General features: G+C 32.8%; 2 protein-coding genes across 7 annotated transcripts; one reads left to right on the top strand and one right to left on the bottom strand.

Moving 5' to 3' along the window:
- On the top strand, nt 1-4367 carry LOC111286064 (NADP-dependent malic enzyme). The gene is made up of 19 exons (XM_022875843.2): nt 1-208; nt 456-576; nt 668-742; nt 908-1059; nt 1139-1244; nt 1355-1420; nt 1615-1710; nt 1787-1858; nt 1963-2046; nt 2130-2228; nt 2436-2483; nt 2598-2651; nt 2737-2835; nt 2908-2997; nt 3114-3191; nt 3311-3385; nt 3491-3581; nt 3836-3964; nt 4055-4367. The coding sequence occupies exons 1-19, from the start codon at nt 57-59 to the stop codon at nt 4141-4143; spliced, it is 1776 nt and encodes a 591-aa protein (XP_022731578.2). The 5' UTR covers nt 1-56; the 3' UTR covers nt 4144-4367.
- A 470-nt stretch (nt 4368-4837) lies between these two features.
- Nucleotides 4838-8416, bottom strand: LOC111286065 (kihadalactone A synthase LFS-like). 6 transcript variants are annotated; one of them, XR_002689795.2, is made up of 11 exons: nt 8209-8405; nt 7831-8026; nt 7600-7698; nt 7448-7499; nt 7221-7342; nt 7033-7133; nt 6917-6946; nt 6492-6548; nt 5986-6031; nt 5252-5331; nt 4838-5087 (listed from the first exon to the last, which is right to left on the bottom strand). XR_002689795.2 is itself a non-coding variant. In XM_022875844.2 (11 exons), the coding sequence occupies exons 1-11, from the start codon at nt 8320-8322 to the stop codon at nt 4997-4999; spliced, it is 1017 nt and encodes a 338-aa protein (XP_022731579.1). In that variant the 5' UTR covers nt 8323-8416; the 3' UTR covers nt 4838-4996. The 6 variants fall into 6 exon arrangements, 5 of the variants coding, with proteins under 5 accessions (XP_022731579.1, XP_022731583.1, XP_022731582.1 ...); XM_022875844.2 differs by having other exon boundaries at nt 6888-6946; nt 8209-8416; XM_022875848.2 differs by having other exon boundaries at nt 6888-6946; nt 7831-8069; nt 8209-8378.
- Between the last annotated feature and the right edge of the window lie 10291 nt (nt 8417-18707).

Raw genomic sequence — 18707 nt, 5'->3', positions numbered from 1 at the left:
AGACTCACAGAAAAAATAGTAGTAATAGTATCAGCTGAATCAATATAGAGGAAAGGATGGAGAGCACCATGAAGGAGATGAGAGGCGGGGAATCTGTGCTTGACATGGACCCCAAATCTACCGTTGGTGGCGGTGTTGAGGATGTCTATGGTGAGGATTGTGCCACTGAGGACCAGCTTCTCACCCCCTGGACTTACTCTGTAGCCAGGTCACCTTTCTTCTTCTTCTTCTTTTTTTTTTTCATGAAACTTTTGTTTATGTTTTAGTATGTTTTCATGTATGATCGGTGATCAAACATCATTTGATTTGGTTTAATTTACTTCCAATTTATGATGATAATAGAAATGAAAATGATCGTTAAAACCATTAAGTAGGATTGGAAGAAATCGGAAAAAAGGTTGTTGTTTTTGGTTCTGAATGTTAACTGAAAGTAGTATTACTATTCCATGGTGCAGTGGATATTCATTGTTGAGGGATCCACACCATAACAAAGGGCTTGCATTCACTGAGACAGAGAGGGATTCTCACTACTTGCGTGGTTTACTGCCTCCTACTGTTGTCACTCAACAGCTTCAGGTTTACGCTAATTGCAAGACCTTTTTGCACAAACATGTTTGCTTTTGAGAAGTAGTATAAATTAATTTTTAAATTTTATTCTAAAACCCAGGAGAAAAAATTGATGGCCAGTATCCGGAAATATCAAGTTCCACTGCAAAAGTATATGGCCATGATGGAACTTCAGGTCTCTCTTTTAACCTTAATTATATTCACGTTAGCCTTTGAAGTTGATGATATTAGCAATAAACAGATCAATTTTCGTAATGAATGATGTGGAAAAGAACTGTTCCTGATCAGTTCATAGGAGAAGGAAATGACTGACTAAGTTCTTTGTCTTCACTGTTAATAGGAAAGGAATGAAAGACTGTTTTACAAGCTTCTAATTGATAATGTTGAGGAGTTGCTCCCAGTTGTCTATACTCCAACTGTAGGTGAAGCTTGCCAGAAGTATGGAAGCATCTTCAGGCGTCCTCAGGGTCTCTACATAAGCTTGAAAGAGAAGTATGAATGTTTAGTTTCGTTGTGTAAATTTGAATCTCCAAGTAGATTGGCTTCGACTTAACCTGCTAACAACGTGCAGGGGAAAAGTTCTTGATGTCTTGAAGAACTGGCCTGAAAGGAGTATTCAAGTTATTGTTGTAACTGATGGTGAGCGTATTTTGGGGCTTGGGGATCTTGGTTGTCAGGTAAATTGTGTGAAGACATTTCTTCAATTAGAAACATTTTAATTGGTAGTTAGTTTAAATTGCAGTTTTGGGATTCTATCCTATTGTGTTTTATTCTGTTGGAAATTTAGGGGATGGGAATTCCAGTTGGAAAATTGTCTTTATACACAGCACTTGGAGGGGTTCGTCCTTCTGCGGTAAGCATTTCCAATGTGTCTTTTCTCCTGAATTTCTTCAGTTGTTGTGCTTGAGATCTACATTTGTAGTTCTTAAGCTGCAGTTTGACATAGTTAAAGGAGTGGAAATAAAATTTGAATATAAATAGCAATTGTAATGGTGCCGCTGTAGTTCTGAGCCTCTGACTCTCATAGTGATTGATTATGCTTTATAGTGTTTGCCTGTGACCATCGATGTGGGCACAAATAATGAGGCATTGTTGAAGGATGAGTTCTACATCGGACTTAAACAAAGAAGGGCAACTGGGCAGGTAGGTAGATTTCAGTAGCATAATCATTATGAACATAACTTATTTTACACTGAGGTTATTTTTTACTACATTCCAGGAATACGCTGACTTGTTACACGAGTTCATGACTGCTGTCAAGCAGAACTATGGGGAAAAAGTTCTTATACAGGTATTCATGCTTTGGAGACTTCCTTTTTTATTCATAAAACTTTCAGGATTTGATGTTCTTCTTGCATTTCTCTAACCATGTCTAATTCTTTTGATATTACACAGTTTGAAGACTTTGCAAATCATAATGCTTTTACATTGCTTGCAAAATATGGCACAACGCACCTTGTCTTCAATGATGATATACAGGTAAGAGCTAGTAGCAGCATTATATGTAGCTCCCTCCTTATAATTGTTTACGCTTTCTTTATCTACCATCACTTTTATTGCAGGGGACAGCATCTGTTGTTCTTGCTGGGGTCGTTGCAGCATTGAAGTTGATTGGTGGTACTCTAGCTGACCACAGATTCTTGTTCCTTGGTGCTGGAGAAGTAAGACTTTGATCTCTGCGTCATCATTATTTTAATCATTTGCTGAAGGGGAAGGGAGCAAAATGCTGAAATAATTGATAAGAAAGAAATAATGCTCTCTGTGCAACATGATTTAACTTTGAATGGATCAATTTAAGGTACCTCTCTAATCTTCAGCAGTCTGTATTAATCGAGTCACTTACACTTGCTTTTGTCACACTGTTGCAGGCTGGGACTGGTATAGCAGAGCTTATAGCTCTTGAGATGTCAAAGCAGGTAATAGCATACTATTAACATTTGCAGATCTTTTTAGTTTATTCTAAATTCCATTGTAGTGTTTGGAGTGATATGATCATTAAGCTGGATGTGGTTTTTCTGTCACACGTGTAGACAAAAGCTCCCTTGGAAGAGACCCGTAAGAAGATCTGGCTTGTGGACTCAAAGGTATAGATAAGCTTGGTAATTATATATATATATATATCTTATGGGTATCCCTTTTCACCTATGGAGCCTGTGAATTATCTTTCAGGGACTGATTGTTAGTTCTCGTAAAGACTCACTTCAACACTTCAAGAAACCATGGGCACATGAACATGAACCTGTTAAGAATCTATTAGGTGCTGTCCAGGTAAGAGAAACATTGCTTACTTCCGCATTTTAAAAGTAATTTTTGGTTCTTATTTTTCTCTCACTTCTTCAGGCAATCAAGCCAACAGTTTTGATTGGATCATCTGGAGTGGGAAGAACTTTTACAAAGGAAATAATTGAAACCGTGGCCTCCTTCAATGAGGTACTTCACTTATTCATTCTGCCAATAAGCAAGAAAATGTCATATCTATAGGCTTCTGTTAAAACTGTGTCTGCCAGAAAAAGGTTTACGTTGTTGTAAATATATGCTGCATGCAGAAACCTCTTATTATGGCTCTCTCCAATCCAACCTCACAATCAGAGTGCACAGCCGAAGAAGCTTATACTTGGAGTCAGGTAAAACTCTTAATCGTTTCTTAGACCTCATAACTAAAGTAAAAATGCTATAGGGAAGTTTTGAGTGCCCTATTTGCTTCCAAATCTCTTTCTTATTATTTGTTGCCTGCATCTTGCAGGGCCGTGCAATTTTTGCTAGTGGTAGTCCATTTGATCCCTTTGAATACAATGGCAAACTTTTTGTTCCTGGCCAGGTCCAACCATTATTTGATTGTTTAATATATGTTGGCAAATTCTCCCATATGGGATATCTGTTAAATATCAGGGACTGAGCTCTGTGCTTTCTTCTGTCAATTCAGGCCAATAATGCTTACATTTTCCCAGGATTTGGTTTGGGTCTGGTCATCTCTGGAGCAATTCGTGTTCATGATGACATGCTTCTGGCAGCCTGTAAGTAGGCAGAAATTTAAGAACAAAATTACTGATATAAGCTGTCCTGCCTTTTCTTTTCGTTCGCTAAACTGAAATTTCTGTACTTTGTGGCATTCTTTTGATACGTTATCTCCAAACGAGAGACAAATCTTAATAGCAGATACATACTGAAGTTCACTATGATTATGATTCAAAGTCTTGACATGAGTTTAAGCATCGATAAGTTGCCGAGGAATTAACTGTATACTTTTCTTGTCTGTGTTCTATAACAGCGGAAGCCTTGGCTAAGCAAGTGTCTGAGGAAAACTATGACAAGGGGCTCATCTACCCACCTTTCTCTAATATAAGGAAAATTTCAGCTAACATAGCTGCTAACGTGGCTGCTAAGGCATATGAACTTGGTGAGTGACATTTCTAGTAGATTTAAAGACAAAAATTGTTGTTGTTTCATCTCTTAAGCAAGACATTATTTCTAATTATGCTTTCTATAGGTGTGGCAACACGTCTCCCTCGTCCTGTGAATCTTTTGAAATATGCTGAGAGTTGCATGTACTCTCCCGTCTACCGAAGTTTCCGGTAAATGGTCAGAGGTTTTCATCTTGAAGCTCGTTGTATGTCGCTTGATGCCTAATGAATAAGGTCAAGTAAAAATATGACTTCGGGTTGGGAAATTTTAACTCGTACCATTTAGTGTTTGAGATAATAAGATGTTTGTATGTTTATGTTTTGCAAAAGCCCAATAATACAAAGTAGTGTAAAACTGTAAATTACCTTTCCATGTTATCCCATCTGATTTTTCTCTTAGCATCTCGCCGATCAGTTTGGTTAGACTTTTCGATGCCTAAATTATATTTTTTACGAGGTGGGCAGCATGTTTTAGCTGTCTCTAACCTCATTGACCCAAGGTATAAATGGAGACACATCCTCCATTGCAAAGGGCCATTTCAGGCCTTTGTTGGCAGCTGATGGGTTTTCCTCTTTAACGCAAGATAATGGGAATAGAACTTAAAATACTTGAATTTCCAAGCACCTATTTAAATATTCGAAACTGCAAGGTTACTGTGGACTCCAGGGTACATAAACATCTTTCTTTCCCTTTTCGAAGTAATCTACTATTGGTTTTACTCGACCTACTACTGCTTTATCTTTTTTATGAAGATTGCATACAGCTGTGACGCTTTAGGGACAAATGACAGGTAATTTTGCTTTGTGATTGTAATCTACTGTTCAATGGAGAAAAGCCAGCTAAAGAGAAAATAGATAAAATAGGTTCCTTTCTGAATCTTGCAACATAATAACTTTATTAGGAATCATAACCCTATTACTGTAATACATCTACATGAGAGTAAAACAGACTTTCTAATGTTTGATATAAAGCAAATGCAAATCGATATGCTCCTTGTATTATGAAAATTACAAATTCAGTAAGGACTTCAAGTTTGATGTTTGTTGTATACACTTAAATCAGCATGAGTGTCCTTGTAACGTTGGCTTAGGTATGTGTCGCATCTAATTGGGGGAAACCTGGTTAGAGTACATGCAGCAGTTCAATTAGAAATGGTGTGTTAGATAAAACAAGACACGAATGTCATTGCAACTAAGGTCTAAAAGGGCGTGGGGAGGGTGGGGGTGGAATGGACTTCAATGCTTATTATCTATTATTAAAACACTTCGAAACTAAGACTTACTGGGGAGGATTTTTTTCTGATTTGCAAGTTGGCAAACATTCAACAAGACATTCATGACTAGGTTCCACAAAGTATGCAATCTGCCGTCAGAAACAAGAGACAAACCTTAATTTTCTTCAAAAGGTTATATGTTAGAAGTTACTAAGACAACACGTCCCCAAGAAAATTCCAAGCAAGAATAACTAGAAAGAAACTTGCAAAAAGAATATTAATAAAAAAAATCAAGGAACTAAGCCAAAAATTTCAACTATAAAGGCAAACGATAAGAAAAACCAAGATGAAAATACCAGTTAAAACCTGTCTTTTCATGTCAACCAATTTTAGCCTACTTGATGACATACACCAATCATAGAATAGTTAAGTTCATTTTAGTGAAGTCTGAAAAGATCAAATGGAGTCAACTCAATAGAGTAACAAGAGTTCGTAGAAAGGTTAATTTCAAATTTCTAGTAGGCAAAGTTACCCTGCTTGCATTTAGTTCCCAAAGACAGTTGGCCACATCGGCAAAGAACAAGTTCATCAAAGAATAACTATATAACCAGCATTAACCAGCATTAAAAGTCGGGCAAGATACATAGAAAAGAGTATCACAGAATGAATATATCGGAACAACCAAATATCATAACATGAAGACATCTTAGAAGATCTGTTCAATCATGAAATCATCTAAAAGGCTGTGAAAGGCCTTAAAGCCTGGATGATAAAGAAAGGTTTAAAAAGTTAAGGGGCCTTACAGAATATCTCTCTTGACCATTCCCTAAAACTCTGTGTAAAGTGGACCTGAGTTCAAACAAAAACCAAATATTTGGTTAAGAAAAGAAAAGAAAGTGTAAATTCAAAGTGTAAAAATTTTTTAAATGATGAATAAGTGTAAAAATGTCACAAAACAATAAAAATCGTGAGCCAATAAAGCTCAAAGTTACTATAGGGCAGCTTTCACTAAGTAACCTTCTGTACATATAATAATACAAAAGAACCAAGAAATAATGGAGTTATATTTGCTCTAGATCAATAGACATGACAGCCTTAGACAATAGTTCTATGCTTTAAATTTGTCAATATAATAAATCTGCATAACTTAAAAGTAAAAGGCAAAGTGGAGTACTAAAATTAGTCTTAAGTTATGTAGTAAATGTTGAACAATATGGGAGCCTCTTAAAATCTAGTATCATTTATCTTTTACTGTCATCTTAATAAAATGCAATTTGGACCATAGATACCACAGAAAGTTCCACATTACTTGAATAGGCAGTTGCTCCAACGCTCCAACATATCCCCAAGATTGACTATAAAAGCTCTGTAAGAAGATAAGCCACATTTTAAGCATGTCATATGCTACGATTATTAGTGATTAAATTAAACTTAGTACATGGAAAGCAAGACCAGATTAATTGATTAGCAGAACAATGCAAGGATAGAAATTTAAGAAAATAACAGGAAAAATGATGATAGCAACCTAGTTGTAGCAAGCAACTGGAAATCAATCATTTAAGAGTTGATATTGGGTCCAAATTCAGCATCCAACATGAAGGCAGTTGCAGCTTCCAAGACCCAGACAGTAAAACCATTGCATATGCACTACATGTCTACAATTTAACCTAAAATCTCAAATTTCTGCTAGCCATCAGTGTCCTACCCTTTTATTGGTGCCACATACTCCCATACCTGAGGTTTTGCATCTTTATCCTTGCATATCTGCAAAAATCATACAAACTTTATTTTAACTAGTCAAGTGGGCAAAGTAATGGTAATATAGTCACATGTTACAGCAATGTTCATACTTGCAGACCCATAACATCATCTGTTACCAAGAGTGTAATCAATCCATAGTCAGAATGTGCTCCAGCTCCAAATATTCCTTTTGAGGGATCAGAAATTTGACCTGAACATATTATGAAGTTCATATAATGACTTTCATCAACTGTACAATGACACCAAGATCAAATAATCGCATTCCAATTTCTTCCACCTTCATAGTGTAGTAAGCGCAGGGTGGCAATAGGCTTTCCAAGCATCTCAGGCTTATCAAAGAAATCAACCTCTAGGTCAAGTGCAAGTGCTATGACCCTTGCAACTGCTTTTGCCACCTCCCTAATTGCAATTAAAGAAGAAAAATAGAATCTTATTAGCCTATTTTCTTCACACGTGTATCATAAAACGCATAGAAACCTAATAAAATGCTAGCTTATCACTTACAATGCCTCGTGATGGAATTTCTCCATAGTCTGCCTCCATCCAGGCAAAACACCTAACCAGAGCCAAAAGTTAAAAAAAAAAAAAAATTGTTGAAGCATTCTTTCAAACAGGTCTTGCAAGAAAACCAATCAATGAAGTCCAATATATTTTACCATCAGCGGGCCAAACATTTGGACCATAAAAAGGCTTTTCAGCTTCAGGATCATCTTCAGGCACTTCCACACCTATGTAATACCCCTCTTTGTAGTCTCCTGCTAGCCCACCAGAAAGAAAAGCTGGTACTTTGGTTCCATATAAACTATTTCACCAATGATCAATATGACTGGTAAAGCAGATAATGCAGTCGAAAAAAATACAATCACTAAAAAGAAAGAGTTGCTGACCATGCAATTGATTATCAGGGTCAAGAAGCTCATCAAGCACGGGAGTGTAGCCTCTATGTTTTTCATTCCTCAAAACTTTCATTTTCTCATTTAATGGCAAATGAAAAAAGTTCTTGCTTTGAGCAAATACTTCATCCATGAATTCCTGACTTACCCCATGGTTTACCACATAGAAAAACCCACAATCCAAACAAGCCTAAACCCACCAAAAAAAACCCAGACTTTAATTCTGGGGTTATCTGAATAATCAACAAGATATCAAAATATCAACTTCAAATCATCAAAAGAATACAAAAAATAATAATAATTCAAATGACAAGTACAACAAAAACATAGAAGCCAAAGGAACAATAAAAAAGTAGAGAGGGAAATAGAAACCTGCTTGAGTAAAGAGACGGATTGGTGAATATCAGGATTAGAGAGATCGATACAATAGAGGGTTGACACTTTGGTCGGATCTTCGGCTCCATTTTGGTTCTGATTCATCTCCATTTTATCTTGGCGTAGCTTTGTTGTTGTGGTTTTGTTTCTATAATTACTAAGGATTTAAGTTTCGAAACTCAAGATGAGAATTTACGGTTGGATGAATATAGAGAACAACGGTAACTTGTCGATAATCTAAGTGGGAACCTCACTTGGTTTCCACAATCTCCACGTAACCCTACTTTGGTAATTTGACATTTTGACAAACGCAAAGACTTTTTTTTTTTCTTTTTACCTAAAATTATATTATTTAAAATTTATTTTTTAAAAATTTGAGACAAAAGAGTTTTAAAAAAATATTATTAATTTCGTGCTTCATAATATAAAAATATAACATTAAATTAAAAAAATTTAATATTAGATTCAAGAATCAAGATGCAATTTACTTTCGAAAGAAAAGTTGGAAATTATAATTAATAACAAAAGGTTAATTAATTTTATCAGTCAAACTTTTATTTTTTCCAATTTTCTTAGAGTTCCAACTTAATTTCCATATACCATATTTAAAAATCTCTACTTTTTCCAAATGTACGACCTTTATAATCAATGGTGGAAAATCTTGATCATTTGCATTTGCATTCTAATAAAAAAAATTTTAAACGGTGGGACACTGGCGGATTTATTTATAACCACTCTATATGTATTTATTATTTATTAGCTCATTCAATGGATGACAAAAATTTTGAGTAAAAAGAAAGATAATGGCAAATAATTAAAAAGAAATTATCAAATATATTGATAATAAATTTTTTTAATTTTACAAACAGAATTAAAATTGTGACATATATTTTTTATATATTTTAAAAAATTCATTTAAAAAAATTCACTTTAAACTCATTTACAAAATTTTAAAAAATTTATTATTTATCAAATAATTTCTCATAATTAAAAGGCTGTTCTTTTTAATCAAGTATTGAAACTGTTGTTATGTAATGGTTTTTTTTTTTTTACAAAATTGACGGTTTGAGATGAAGAAAAAGATTTCAAATTTTTTTATTATTTCTTTACGTATTCAAACAATCATAGCAACGAAGGTCCTTTTTCGGTGAAAAGCATCGATGTTTTATTGGTTTCAATCTTGTAATTCGAGCGCAATAAAAACGAATCCCCAATGCAAAGAATTTTCCATATAGGTAATGAAAACATTGAATGAAAATTTTAATTAAAACTCAATCATGCCTTTTTGAGAACTAAAATTACGTTTTGAATACCATTATAAGCGATGACTAATCAATTTTGACCATACATTTATTGGTTGCATATTCCCACAAATTAATTAATAAAGTTATATTAGTATTGGGTTTGTATGAGATTTTAAAATCTTGAGGTCTTAATTTTAAGTTTTGATTTGTAGATTTGCTTAATTAATTATGATTTAATTTGTTAATTGATTTATTTAATTATGATGTAATAGTTGATGAATTAATTATATAGATATACTAGATTGTAATTTTCAAAAGATTATATTAGTACTAAAATTAAAAGCATTGGTAAAAATTATTAAGCATGGGTAGCTATATTAGTGGGGGGATAAACAGTGTATTTATAGCTCTTGGGTTAATTAAATGTATAATTGAAAGTTTAGTGCCACAAATGACAAAACAAGTAGTAGTGGAAAAAGTAGGGTCATAATTACTCAATAACTTTTGGAGTAGTTTAACTTTAATTTTATATTTAAGGGCATAATTATCAATTTGACTTAAAAAAATTAGGCAAGAATTTCTAAAAACGGAAGTTTCCTTATTAATTAGACATCATTAATAAATTTAGCACAGCATTTAGGCAGCTGTATATGTACATTTCTTTTTTCTTTTTTTTTTTTGGAAAAAAGGCACATTTTATTTTAGAGAATTCACTTGGAGTATTCCGATTCTTGTGATTTCTGATGTTATTGTTATTACTTATCTTAAAAAAGGATAAAGTAGAACTTTTAGATTCAATTTTTTTTTTAGCACAATAAACATTCATCCTACCTTCAAAAATAGATCATCGTGGCTAGATATGCGGAAAAAGCCCAACCCATTAAAATGCCATAGATGATGGAAGTAATGGAAATCGATTCATTGAATATCCTACATAAACAAAGTACATAAAATTGATCAACTACATTTGCCTATTCAATAGCTAAGTAAATTTCAGCTTCATCACCAAAAAAGAATAATGAAATAAAATTCCCATCAAACCATCATAGTGAAAATTTTAAGCAGTACCCAAATCTTGAAAATTAAAGAAATTTAAAGTTTGAAGCTCCAAAATCATAGAAGAGCAAGAAACCCTGTCAGCAGCACAAATTCTAAAAGGAAAAAAAACACACACACACACACGTTGGAATATGGAAGACACTATAATGATAAATATTCATTTTCTGATCCACTAACCATTTTGTGCAAAAGGACGGGTTTTCTCTATCTGTTTTCATGGAATCTTCAAAACTTCAATCTTGGCAACTAAACTAAACTAAACTAATCAAATCAATCATGAGTTGGTGAGTAAGAGTAACAAAAACTAAGAAAAAGGGCAGATAAGGATGGAGACAAGTAATGGAGGTTAGATGCATGGGGCTGCCAAGGTAAGAGGGATGGGCAGAAACAAAACAGAAAATATATCTTATTATGAGAAAAAGGAAAAGGCCAAACAGTTTTTCATTTTCTATACAAAGGCAGGCAGCCAAGCATACGAACGTTCTCAGTCTTATAATAATAAGATAGAATTGAGATTAACGATAACGAACCTTCTTCTAAATCAGCCAAGCATGGTCTAAATCTCATAATAGAATTGATAGAATTGAGATTAAATCAGCAATCTTATATTCTATCATGGATTGATTTAATCAATAAATCCATTTACGTTGATGTTAATAATTCTGAATTTAATTTTTTTTTTGTAAATTTTTATTTATACAAATTTTGATACGATTTATTTTATTTTAATTTAAATTAAAATTTAAGCATATTTATCTTAAATTTCTTTTAATATTAGTACATACTTGAGTTAATATGATTCCTTTGCTGTCTCTTCTTCCTTCTTTTTAATTTTAATATTCCAAATATGGGCGTAGTACGTATAGGGGGTGCTTGACCAAGACTGGAAATTAATGGCTCGTGAGCCTCATTGCAATTGCGGTCAAGCACGTTTTTTTTGTCGGGGAGGCATAATTCCTGTGCTGACGATACGGTAAAGACTATATATTAAGGACTAACTTAACTTCTGGGGTCAGGTATTGATGTGTTAATTTTGTCAATCCTTCCTCCAATTATAGTCAAAACAAAAAGTGTAAAAAAATAAAAAGGCCTTAATTTCAATGAATAATTGTTTGCTTGCGATATACGTTCGACCGGGTTTCCCATGTCTTACATAGTGATTAAAAAAGTGAAGAAAGAGACATGGGCGTAAGGAAGCCTATTGGATAATGCACATGGTTGATTTAAAAAGTAAAGTTCACTTTACCTTTTTATTTCATAAAAACCAACAATAATATTACCCTTATAACTTAAAATCAAATGATAATAAATTAAAAGAGATTTCATTTAGTTATAAAATCACATAAAATTTAATATCTAATAAATATATATGAGATAATATTACTCAATAGATTCTTTCACATGTAAACATAACACAAAAAAAATCTATCATGTAATAAATTTGTAAAGAATAATAAATAGGAAAGAAATATTTAGATTTAAATATTATATTAAATATTCAATTTAAAATTAATTAATAAAAAAAAAAAAACTTAAATGATATTATTATATATAAAACCGACATTGATTGAATTTTTTTCTTCAATAAAGTTTTATAAAGTCCTCAATTTTCAAGGTCGGAAAAACAGCATGCAGTTTATGAGAAAATAAAAGAAAAACATGCAAAGCAATTCAGGAGGAGAAAAACCATTAATTTACACAGCCAATGCCCAAACAAAATAATGGGTATAGGAAGCTAGCTTCTTGGAGGCTTAGCTACCACACATATGTCCAATTCAAAAGAATGCCTAGATTAAAAAAGCCGTAGGCGGCAAAAAAAAACTTAGGACAACATTTTTCTTCAGCTAATATGATCGATGTTGTTGAAGGTGAGAAAAGTTACTGACAAATTATGGAGTTTTTATTGCTTAATCGAAACCTATCAATTCTGCTACTGCACAAGTCTTTGCCGAAAACCAACAAAAAAATATATATATATATACAAAGAGTCAAGTCTAAATGGCTGATGTTAGATCGAGGGAGCAAAAAGTCCAGTCTCTTTTGCATGAGTTATTTTTTATTATCTGCTACACTCCCTTTTTCTCCCTCCACTCGAAAATTTTGCCACTTTGATCCCATTTTCCGTTCCCTTTGAAAACTATATTTTTGTCTATAATAAGTAACGTGTTTGAGAAAAGTATTTTGTATTTTTATGGGGAAAGTATATAACTTTTTTTCTTGTTCTTTCAAACATACAAACAAATAGGAAACCGCAATCAAGTTTTGATTTAGCAGAGAAGTTTGAACTCTTTGATGGGTCAAGTGTAGAACTTTGAAGTGCAACTTTTCAATTCAATATAATTTTGTTTCTTCTTTATTTTTCAAGATATTATTGGCTTTTCCTCTTTTTGGTGCACTTAATATTAAATTTTTAGCCGAACAACATTATTGAATTAGTTAACGAAGAATATTTTTCTTTTATTGATGATGTTGTAATTGATGTTCAAAATTGTAATAAAGAAGTAACTGACCTTTTCCTATTGAGAATTCGTAGCCATCACGTTCAAAAAATCTTGTCAAATTGTCGCAATTCCAGATTACAACTTGTTCTTTCCGTTGATATCCCACCAGCCAGTTGCTAGTTTGCTTGTCCACTTGCCACTGCAAATTGAACGCAAATGTGACTTTTGCCCTTAATCTCGTTTTCACTTTTGTAGAAAAATATTTGCCCATTCAAGATAATTACCAAATGGTGCAAATTCATTGAACTAATAGATTGCAATGCGATTATATATAATTAAGAATATTTGAATTCCCTATACCAATTTTAAAATGTGGTAAGTTATAGCTGAATATATGATCAATCACAAATCTAATAAAGAATGTTTATGCATAAACAAACATTTAAGTTGATACTATAATTTATACATAATGGATATAATAAGTCTTTAAATATATTTATCTTAATTTCGTCAACTACATAATTTAAAAAAAAAAAAAAAAAAAAAAAGATCGGGAGTGGACATATACTCCGAATTGAGAAGCTATAGATAATTAGATAGCTAAATGTCTGTGGACTGTGGGCTGTGGCTATATATATATATGTGTGTGTATATATATCATCATATCATTTCATCAGTCGAAGATTTGATGGCGGCAAAGAGGGCAAGAGTTGCTGTTGCCGTTCAGGAGCCAGTCGAAGATACAATTATGGTGATAGACATGGCCGCATGAGACTTGCCTAGAAGCAGCTGATCCCTGGGATTGCGGGAAACTTTCCATGCAAATGGAGCAACAACCAGTTGCACAATTAACCGCTGGCATGTCCGAAACCAAACGGGCGACTGCTTGATGCCTGACTTGAAGGTTCTCCGGCATCGTTATAGCATCGTCGAGGTCGAATTGTTGAGTGAAAGGGATTATGGAATTATTGCCTGAAACGACAACAACATGGTATTTTGCTGGTCCGCTGGTCATGGCAATTAGCAAAACAAGAAATTTAGGAAGAAAAGATTATTGTCAGACGATAAAGGGTGGGGGCTTAACTGCTGTTTTGGAAGAGGTTTTTGGAGATTAGTTTTAAGGAAGCAAAGCATGGTTGGGAGCAGAACCTTTGTCCGCTGCTGTATATGAAGGCCTGCTTCAAGGGGGCGAAATTTGACCATCTCAAAAAGGCAACGATCTTTTTTGACTTCTCTGCCCCTATCAACATCAACTTCCAAGAAATTGCGGATAACAATTTTTGCTAGCTTATTGGTCCAAAAAATTACCTTAAGAATGATAATTTATTTTTTATTCATTAAATGAAAAGTCGTAAGTATTTGTTAAGGTGGGGCTTTACGACTGCTTTCGATAATTTAAGCATTTAAGCATTTAAGCAACTGCTTGGCTAAGATCCGTTAAATATTAATCTAATTAATACTATTTTTCAACGGTCTTATAAGTTTTAACATGATTATTTACCTAAGATTATTAGTACTATTGTCGTACTTCAAAAAATTTGTGGAATTTATAATTGAACTAATAAATTATGCTACAGCGCGCATCAGTGCCTAGAAATTGTGCCTTATTGGGCCTAAGCCTAATAAATTGCCAATCTCAATTTGGGTTTAGAAAGTGGCTTCAAATAGATGTCCATAGTCCAAGGGTATCTTTGGGTTTAACACCATTCCAATCACATTGACCAGTCGATTCGAGATTAGAGGGAAAAGGTCCAGCAGAAAGCCCTTCTACCATCGCAGTGTAATCTAATTAGATATATTTTCTTTTTGACTGACGTAACCTAAGGATTTCTTTTCGAATTAGTTCTAATGTCATTTTTTTTAGGTATGTGTCGATGATACGAAGGTGATATGAATTAAAAATTAATTTTTATTGATATTGTGGAATTTGAAAATATTTTAAGTTAATATTTTAATATACATGGTATTTTTAATGCCGATGTAGAATTCCTGAAAGAAAAAAAAATTACAAATAACAAAAAACACTATTTATTAAAATTTAAATTGAAAAATAAAAATAATTATTTTACATTTTTTTTTCTTGTTTCTTCTCTGTTCTCTTATTCATTTTTCTTCTTCTCTCCCTAATCTATGTCTATAAGGCTATTGCACACCAAAATTTGTTATTGCCAATACTAGAAAACTTTTTTTCATTGTCAAAAAAACTTGGTCAAATTTAACTTCTTCTTATAATTGTCAAAAACTCTTCCCAACAAAAATTTTCTCACTTTTTTTTTTTTTTTCACTTTCTCACTGACCAAACAGTCTATAAACACCAGAGGCTGATTTCAAAACTCAATTGGTAGTCTGTACTAAACAAGACAGCTCAAAACATGAACTAATACAAAACTGGTTGGATAAAACAGCTCATATCCCACATAATATAAAGTCGGCCCATTTTCAGGGAAACTTCCGACTGGTGAACCTTATAATTCTTGCATTTTGTCCGAAGAAAAAGATTAAATTAAGAATGTAAAATATTCATAAATATAAAGATATTTCATTGGTGATTTAATATGATTTTTGTCTGAGTTTATTTTTTATGCAATGTTTTTAAATTCTATAAATGAATTTAAAAAATAAAAACTAATGAGATGTGTTGTGGCCATCAGCGGAAATCTTTGTCTAGCTAGTCAATGTTTGAGATTTAATTGTGGACAAATCTTTTTTGTAAGCCAGTACTTTTTGATTGATTGAAACCAAGAAAAACCTTCACTAATCACTACAACTCGACAAGCGTTTTAATCTAACGTCAAGGCTTGCAACATTGACATCAAGACGGTAATTTTACATCATAGACCTCTACTTAGGATAATTTCACACGCAATGGCCAAAACACGTGGAACCAATGATTTTAACGCCAGTCTTTAATTTTTTGGGACTGATGATCAAATTAGATAGCTGGCAAACAATTGAGGGAGAAAATTTGAAAGAAAGCAATACTAAAATATGTAGCTTTTTATTTTTGATCATTTTAAGTTTTAATTAATTCAAATTATTTAAAAATTTAATATAAGATGTAATATTTTTAGTATTTTTTTAAGTGTAAACCGTATTCAAGTTTGTTTTAAAATTTTTTTTTAGTTCAAATAAATTTGTATTCAAATTATTTTAAATTTAATTTTCCATATTTGTCTTAATTCAAAATTTTTAATTATTTTAATCAAATTAAGATCGATGCAATTTTTGTTGAGTAAATTTTCTAATTCATTTTCATTTTATTACATTTTCTTTTTGACTGCTCCATATATAATCATACATTATTTAGTTTATTGTGGACGTTTCAAATTGGATAACGATAAAAAAGGCAATTCTCGAATTTGATAGAAACTAAAGCAAGTAATCTAATAATGGAAAACGTGGGCCAAGCAAAAGCGGTAGTAATAAAAGTAATAACCGAGCTTTCACGCGGACAAATGTTACTTACCTGAGTTATCCCAAAAGGCCGTTACCAAACATCGCCTTAGTCCTAGCCTATGTTATGTACCACGAAGTTTTGAATTTCATATTAAATATAAAAAAAAAAATCATTGAGATATAAAATAATTCACATTATTTTATTTATGAGATATTTTTTATAAGATAAAATCTTAAAATCATGAAGATCAGAGCAAATAATACTATACAATGATGTAAATTATAACAAATAGACTAATATGAGATACCCAATAAATGAATGCTTGGATCTTGGAGTTACGTTTTTGAAGCATAAGTCTCGATCTGTGATAAGTAGTATCAGAGTTACGTTCGATCTACGTCAAATACCTTAAGAGAAGTAGACAGGATAATTAGTCTCCGTAATGAAGACATCATGAAATTATGTGAGAAAAAATATCACGAATCTAAGAAGAAGTTTTGAATCTCATATCGAATATAAAAAAAGAATCACTAGAGTATAAAAAACATCGAATATAAAAGAAAGATCGTATAAAAAGATTCACATAATTTTTGTTCACACCATCTTTTTTTTTTGACATTTTTTATAAAATAAAATCATGAGATCAAAAAAATCAAAATAAATAATATTTCATAAAAATATAAATAATAATAAATAAATTAATTTAAAATATCAAATAAAAATTATAATAAATAAATTAATCTGAAATATCAAATGCTCAAATCTCAAAATTATATGAATTTAAAGGTCAAATCTCGACATATGCGTCACCCTCTTATTTGAGATGCAAAATAGCCGATGCAATAGTCACAAAAAGAGACAGAAGGATATATCAGTCATTTCGCCATTGAAAGAATCTTGCACTGCAACACTTTTCAATCCCAGACCGATGGAGGTACCAATGTCTTATAGAGTGAATCGTGTCAAACTGAAGCTACGTGGGCCCCATTTGCATGCTCACGTGTTTATTCTACATTGATAAGTTTGGCGAGTTTTTTTTCCAAATAGGAGTACTTTAAGATTTTTATTCCCCATCGGAAGTAGTCTTATTTTTTATTCCTTAAACAAGATACTTTCTAACGTATGAATGCCCTGTCACATTACATGCGGCAAAAATTTGCCACATAACCCTTTTTTTTTTTTTTCTTTCGTACTATCATCACTTGCTCACCAAAATAGCCTGCTACCAACCACCATTGAAAGGAGAGAAATATTAAATCAATTTGCGATGAATTAAAACAACAATTGAAAATTACAATCATTATAAAAGTTGTCATCATATCATCTGTACATTTATTTTCGTATTAAATTTCACTAAAAAACTCGATTACATTGTTAAGTTGTTCTAAAATAATGTACTTAAAAGTAATATCCTCAAATCCGTTTCAACATTCATCGAATCCTTTCTTAACTTTGATTTAGTACTTTTGGGGTTGTGTCCTTCATCCAACATAGGTGCTCTATTTTTTACTTGGTGAATTTCTTGTACTAGCTTTTGGAGCAAGGAGTAAAGGCCTCTTTCATGAGAATAACTTCATGTAGCTAACAAGGAATGCAATAATAAGAAAAGAGAAAACAAATTCTAGGACAAAAAAATAAGAGTTGATGTGGCGGTTATATGTTTACATGGCAAAAATATCGTCGATAAATTAAGAATACAACCACCTTTTTTTTAGAATAAAAATTTCTACTAACCTTAGTTTGGAAAAAAAAAAAACTTTGACAGTTGGCAGTGTGCCGTCTGATCTTATCAGAATCGAAGCCACTGGGGACTTTCCCATTGATTCGATGTTGATTCAACTCCTCACTCGGGGTTCCCATGCTCTCTTTTGTCGTGCATCATTATTTCTCTGGACCTCGTGATGAAACCTGATCCTCCAATATCAACCGTATGATTCTCGCTTTATTGCTACAATTAAAAGCTAACTCTTGACTCGGATTATTTAGCAAAAATAAAAATTCCGTTTCAATTACAATTTTTTACTCGAGGCTCTCTTTCCACCTAATGGTGGGCCCTAACTCTGTTCCTACTCGCCACGTAGCGAGTTTAAGGACGTACTTTTGATTCATGCGATATAGACTTACTCGAATCCAATACATACTTGTGCTTTGTATATGATGACCTAACACCCAATCAGCTTCTTCCCTACTGCCATGCCAGCTTTTAAAACATTCATTGCAGTGACACCTCATTTAATTATTGTTGGCGCAGGGAATTTCAAGAGAGTAGCCCGACAGCGAAGCTATGTTCTTATTTGTTTGTCTGGGCTTCTAGACCCGCAACACCATCATATCAGCGTGGCATAGGTAAATCAA

This window comes from Durio zibethinus, chromosome 6 (assembly GCF_047325235.1).
Source record: "Durio zibethinus cultivar Kanyao isolate XHJ-2024 chromosome 6, ASM4732523v1, whole genome shotgun sequence".
Taxonomy (NCBI): Eukaryota; Viridiplantae; Streptophyta; class Magnoliopsida; order Malvales; family Malvaceae; genus Durio; species Durio zibethinus.
This window is presented reverse-complemented; position numbering and strand designations above follow the sequence as displayed.